Genomic DNA, 6,334 nt, shown 5'->3' with positions numbered 1-6,334 from the left:
AAAGCCAGAAGAGGGGCAAGGCCAAGGCCATAGGGTGGGGAGGTGGGACCACCAACACAGGCTAGGCTAACCAGCCCACTAAGGATCCCATCTTCTGGGAGGGACAGTTGCCAGGGGCCCATCTGACCCCTGGGATCTCTCACAGTGGTAACTAAGCCAGGACTCGCCAGGGCCTGGCCCTTAAGCAAAAGCCAACCACAGGCCTGCCCGTTGGTAGGGAGGGGGTGAGGCCAGGGGCACATTTGTCAACCCATACAGGGCCTAGTCCCCTGAAACAAGGCACCTGGCAGCAGACGGGAGCCTTTGCAGGCAACCTGAAACATACTTTTCTGTACTTTCAGAAAAGAGACCAGCTGGGGATCCATCTCTGTCCCCAGACCCCTCCCCCACACTGAGCCAGGGCTGCCTCTCCACATCACCTCTGTGACATCATGAAACAGTTAAGGAAGCTGACCACTTAATTGGCTGCCTGGCCCATGACCCAGATTCTAGAATCTCCAGAGAGTATTTATGGGGCACCCCGACCCTGGCCTGAGGCCCTTCTGCCCTGAGCATTCACTGCTGGGGTAGAGAATGCTCCTGAGCTAGACTGGCTCTATGGCTAGTCAGAGCTCCCACAAGGCACACACAGCCCCGCTGGCCCCACTAACTTGTGGGGAGCCTGCAGCAGGGGACCCCCATGATTCCTCCCCAGATCTAAATGTTGATTCAGGAGAGACTTTGGAGAAGCAGGGTGACCAACCCAAGAGCCCAGATCCAGGTCTCCATGACAATCTGCCCCCACAGGGCCCGAAGCCAGAAATGGCCAGCAAGGAAGAGAACAACACCTTCCTTGGGCTGTCCTTCCCCAGGAAGCTCTGGAGAATCGTGGAGGATGAGGCCTTCACCTCTGTGCGCTGGAACGATGAGGGAGACATGGTGGTCATTGAGGCAGATCTCTTCCAGACAGAGGTCCTCCAGCGCAGAGGTGCAGACCAGATCTTTGAGACAGACAGCATCAAGAGCTTCATCCGTGAACTGAACCTGTATGGTTTCAGTAAAATCTCCCCTTCGGATCACTCTGCAGGGAAGAAGATGATGGTAATGTAGAAAGTCCTTTTGGGGAGGCTAGACTAGATAAGCTGAGTGCTGGACGGGTTTCATTTCCCAGGGGAACGTTGTTCTCATGAGAGGGTGGTTAAGGAAAGAGGAGAACACAAGGTCTGTCTTGTTTCACCACCCACCTTAGACAGGATCCACAGGGGTGACTCCAGACCCTGAGCGGCCACTGAATGTCAGGGACCGCCAGTAACACCTCAAGTGAGGATGGCCCCAGGGGCACTCTAGGGAGCAACATGCTAGGGCCTCATAACCTTCCACAATGAAGAGATCTTGTCTCTATACATAGGCATGGCTGGGACGGTGGTGGGGAGGAGGGTGGCTAGGAAGGCCTCTTCTCCCCCTTGCTGTCTAAAGTGATTCGTTTTCTTTCAGATCTATCGCAACTCCAATTTTCAGAGAGACAAGCCTCTCCTCCTGCGGAACATCCCAAAGAGAAAGAAGCGAGCGGTGGCGACCAGACACTCTCCTCGACTCCACCACAACCAGTGCACCCAAGAGGTGGGCAAGAAAGTCCACAAGGGAACCCCACCTGCTCGCAGAACCCCCAGCCGGCGATCATTTGTGCTCTCTCACCTTTGGTCTATGGGCAGTGTAGCCAGGCGGGCCGGGGCAAACCATCTCCCCAGGGAGCAGGGTGGCCCCAGTGGAAAGGGCACATCCAGCAATACCACGTCTGCACCCCCAGCTACTTCTGGAAGGGGGAGTACAGGGCAAATGCCCGAGAGCCTCCCAGAGTACCCAGATTATGATTCAGTGATGGCTTTGTACAACACCTGTTACTCCCTCCTGACGGCAGCCCTTTCCTTCACGGCCCCAAACGAGGCCCCTGAGGCAGAGGAGGAGCAGGGAGAGTCCTCAGATCACACATGTGTACTCTGTGAGCAGGTCAAGGACAAACCCAATCCCTGACCTCTCAGGTTATTAGGGACACTCAAAAGTACTCTTGTCATAAAAAATTGATTTTTGGCTCTAATAAAGTGGAGCAAAACTACACAGGAGTAAATAAAGAATTGAATGAAAACTGCGAGTCTGTGTTCTTTGTCTGTCCATGCTATTCACACGGCGCCGGGTGAGCCAGATGAGGCTGGAAGCCCACGCCTCATGCAGGCTTCTGTCTGGTCCCCGTGGTCCCTTTTCATTGGAAGCAGCAGCATTTCACATGCTTGGCCAAGGGTCTGGCTCACTAGCCGAGTGCTGAGGCCAGCCAGGACAGGCTGGTCACTGCTCAGCAGACGGCCCAGCCGGGCTCCTGACCTTGGGGTTGTCACCTTCCCTGAGTCATGCACCCTGAAGCAGAAGGGACTTCTCCTTGGTCCCCCAACAATGCCACAAGTTTCTGCTCAGCAGCTGAGCATCTCCAGCTGTTGATCCAGGGGCCACCCCTCAAGAGGCTGACCAGAAAGCAGGGTCACCCCACCGGCCAAGGGCCTTGCAAACACATGACATCAAACCCAAAGACAAGTACAAGGTTTCCACAAAGTGAACACCAGCCCTTGTCACTCTGCCCTCACAGGTGTATTTAGGAGCCTGTCTTTGGATGTGAGGCAGCCAGGCACCGCATCCAACACACATGCTTTATGAGCCAAGGGACACATTAGAGCAGGGCAAGGGTCACCTGCAAGGACAAACCACGGCCTGTTTCTGGGCCTGTGGGCCTCTCTGCCTGCCAGAGGCCTCACTGGCTGCTCACGCTCAGCCCCGCCCCTAGCCTTCCCCCATCACCCCCGGACACTGTTTGGACATCAGGGAGTTTGAACCAGAACAGAGAGGGGAAAACACTAACCAGTTTCATAACAACACATTTCTCTCAACCACCCAGACCCAGCAGGGCCAAAACGAGTGGCGATGCCATCTTATCATAAAGGTCAAAGTCCTGGAGACTCATGCTGAGTCCTGAGCTGCACCACATGAGGGGTATCCCAGACCCCCAACCCGCACCAAGTTGGCATCACACCCCAGGGTGGGGCTGATTGAGACAGAACCAGATGGGCACGTCCAGGAAGCAGTGGTGACTGGACAGTGTCACCATGTACAGGTGTCTTGGCCACCTTCCTCTCGAGAGCCCATCCTGGACAGGCCTCCTGCCCAAAGGGGATCAGGTGCTCGGGGATGTCCACCTGGAAGATGTCCTTCCCGCCCCTCCCAGGGACGGGCTGCAGCAGCCAGTGGGGCTTGGCGAGCACAGTCAGGTACTTCTGTCGAAGGTCGGGTAGCAGGGCTTGATTCTCCAGCTCCTCTACCTCATCGGCATCTAGGTTTTCTGGGCACAGCAAAGCGTCCCCAGTTTCCAGGAGACCTGTGTGCAAAGACAGGACACAGAAGGAGAACAAGGTGATTTAAAGTCATGCCTGCTAGAGACTAAGAGGAAACCCAAGGTGAAGCGGGTCCCCTGGATGAGCATTTTCAGATGGGCTCACCTTGGCGAAGGGAATTCGGTGCAAGGCCAAGCCAGGGAGGGAGTGAAATGAAAGGCAGAGGCCTGGTGCTCCATGAACCCACCTGGCCATGGCCAGTTCTCAGTCTGACCACTGCAGGCTGTAGGGACAGAGAAAGAGGGCTCTGGCAGGAGCCAGCAGGCATCAGGTCCCCAAGGGATTTACCAGCAGAGAGGTGTTGCTGTGGGGCCTCACCCCTGGGGAATCAGGGTACTTGCTCACGCCTGGCTGCTGGCAGTGTGGGTATTGAACCCAGGCTGGGTGCTTTACTGCCTCTCACGGTCTCTGCCAGGCACACAGACATACGTGAGGACACACACACACACACACACACACACACACACACACACAAAGTGCATGTGCAGACCTAGACCCACCTCTGCTCAGAGCACAAATGGAGACTGAGGCCAGGGAGGTGGTCAGGCACCTCGTGCCATTGTCTCCCAGCCAAGTTACCCTCGCTGTCCCTCTGAAGAAATCTTAGCCTCCCCACCCCCCACAAACTGGTTCAACAGAAAACAAATGGACACAACCCGGCTGAGATCCAGGGCAGCACCGGGGGCCATGCAGGCAGCATGGGGCAGGGCCTCACTTGCCCATGATCACTGAGGCTGAACTTGTCCCCATCCCGCAGCAAGGCCTGGATCTGGGCGAGGCTCATCCTCAGCCTCTGCCCCAGCAGCTCCCTCCAGGCCACATCCACCCAGTCCCAGTGTGCTATGTGGATGGCCAGGGTACAGTGCCAGTGGTCATGTAACACGGGCCGCCATTGCCTCTCCAGGGGCTTGACACCATTTAAGATGAAACCCACTTAAGGCTGTCAGGACAGACAGCTGAACTTCACCTCCCAGGGTTCCAAGGGCTTCACGTGGCTGTGGATACACAGAACCACAAAGGTCAGGAGCCTGACCCAGCAGCCTCCAAACTCACAGGCCTGGGCCGGACCTCCGCTCTACATGCCCGAGCATCCTCCAAGCCTGCTGACACAGAATGTGTGTGTGTGGGGGGTGGTCAGAGAGGTCTGGCTTTTTCCATCTGTCTCCATGGGGTCCACTGATGGGAGGGTTGTGCCCCAGAATACCCGTCCTTCACATGCAGTCTGTGGGGAAGTCAGCAAGGAGGGCAGGACAGCAAGAGAGAGGCACATGGTGAGTTCCAAGACAGAGGGCACCAAAACACTAGGAGCACTGAGGAGGGAGGCTTCACTGGCTTCACAGTGCAGTGGGCAGGTTTTGGTCCTCTCCAGCATAGATGGGCACTGTCCTGGGCTTAGCTTACACCACCCCCAGCCCCTACCCCACCCCTCAGCTCCTGGGCCCATCCCTGCCCACGCTCTGCAGATCTACCATCTTAGACCAGGGTTGATGAGGGCAGATCTGTGCTAACCAACCTGGCTTCTGTCCTGGGGCTGCCCTGGACCTCAGACAGCCTTGCCAGGTATCTTCCCCATGCTTTGGGAGCCACCTTCCTTGCAGCCCTTCCCACACCACGGCCTCCACTGTTATCAGATGCCCTGGCCCCTGCCCAGAGCCTAGAGAAAGAACAAAGAGAAGGAACCTCTGGGATGGGTGTGCTCCCTGTACTTGCCAAAGTCTGGGACAGCACCACGCAGGGAAATACAGAATTCAAATAACCCGCTAGGTTACTGTCACCTCGTTTGACACCTGAGGAGGCACTGAAGGATAGAGAGATACCCCATAACTGCAAGGGACCTGACCACATGCACCTCTGTCCTCACTTCTTTCCTTATACCTGGAAGGGGGTCCCTGCTCACTGGAGGGGGTTGGAGGCAGAGGAGCAGAGGCGCTGGCCTGAACCTGAGCAGGGTCTCAGCACCTGGCTGGAAGCCTCTGTTTCCATGTGGCTGTGAGGACGGGGACACGGTCCCGGAAGCACCCAGCCCAGAGCCTCCGGGGCATTTCCTTCCCCGAGCACAGCAGAGATGCAGTTCTCACAGGCCCACAAGGCCCCACATGATCTGGCTCCCACCCTGGTGGCCTGCTCTCCTCGACCCTGGATTTACCCCTGGTTGCCATGAAGGCCGTCCATCCTTGGAACATTCCATTGTGTTCCTTCCTGAGAGCCTTTGTAGGGTGTGAGGAATCATATTGTGTCCCCTCAGAGTCAGGTGCTGGAGTCTCAATCCCAAGTACCTCGGTGTGATGTTACATACAAAGAAAAAGTCTTCACAGAGCTGATGGGGGTCAAGTGAGCTCAATAGGATGGATCCTCCTCTAACAGGATGGCTGTCCCCATACAAAGGACATATTTAGAGACAGACTGGCACACAGGAGAACCAGGGTGAAGAGGAAGGTGGAGATCTTCAAGCCCAGACATGACCACCATGGCCAGCAATGCCCGGAAGTGAGGGGGGAAGAGATGTGACAGACTCTCTCCACAGCCCTCATGAGAGCCAACGTCAGCCAACACCTCAACCTCGGCTGCTGGCCTCCTGAACCAACAAGGTTCATACTTTGAGCCACCAGGTGCCATCCTGATGCGACTGCCGGCAAATGAAGCCAGACGATCAGCCTTGCCCTGACATCTCTCTGCCAGGGAAATTGGGGCATGGGGGGATGTCTTCTCTAGTCCCAGGACCTTAGGTACACTCCTCCTCTTCTGCACAACTTCATGTGCATGTTTTCACCTCACACGGTGTCTGTTTACATCTCCCAGTTTCAGGGATCCAACAAGTTACTGATGCTTCCCCCTGATGGAAGGGAAGGGAAAACTCATTCTGCCAATACAGCCACTCAAGATGACCACACACTCACTGAAGAAACCATGCAGGAGGAGGC

At 56.2% G+C, this 6,334-nt stretch overlaps 1 protein-coding gene across 1 annotated transcript; it reads left to right on the top strand.

Moving 5' to 3' along the window:
* Positions 1–499: 499 nt before the first annotated feature.
* On the top strand, positions 500–2,122 carry LOC113887945 (heat shock transcription factor, X-linked member 3-like). The gene is made up of 2 exons (XM_027535287.1): positions 500–1,080; positions 1,474–2,122. The coding sequence occupies exons 1-2, from the start codon at positions 598–600 to the stop codon at positions 2,008–2,010; spliced, it is 1,020 nt and encodes a 339-aa protein (XP_027391088.1). The 5' UTR covers positions 500–597; the 3' UTR covers positions 2,011–2,122.
* The last annotated feature ends 4,212 nt before the right edge of the window (positions 2,123–6,334 follow it).

The sequence above is a fragment of the Bos indicus x Bos taurus genome, chromosome X (genome assembly GCF_003369695.1).
Source record: "Bos indicus x Bos taurus breed Angus x Brahman F1 hybrid chromosome X, Bos_hybrid_MaternalHap_v2.0, whole genome shotgun sequence".
In the NCBI taxonomy this organism is placed as follows: domain Eukaryota; kingdom Metazoa; phylum Chordata; class Mammalia; order Artiodactyla; family Bovidae; genus Bos; species Bos indicus x Bos taurus.
Note: the sequence above shows the minus strand (reverse complement) of the source record. Positions and strands in the feature narration are given on the sequence as shown.

Coding starts and splice junctions, on each gene's coding strand:
- LOC113887945 (XM_027535287.1), top strand. CDS start 598: ATGGCTAGTCAGAGCTCCCACAAGGCACACACAGCCCCGCTGGCCCCA. Junction 1,081..1,473: donor CTGCAGGGAAGAAGATGATG/GTAATGTAGAAA, acceptor GTTTTCTTTCAG/ATCTATCGCAACTCCAATTT.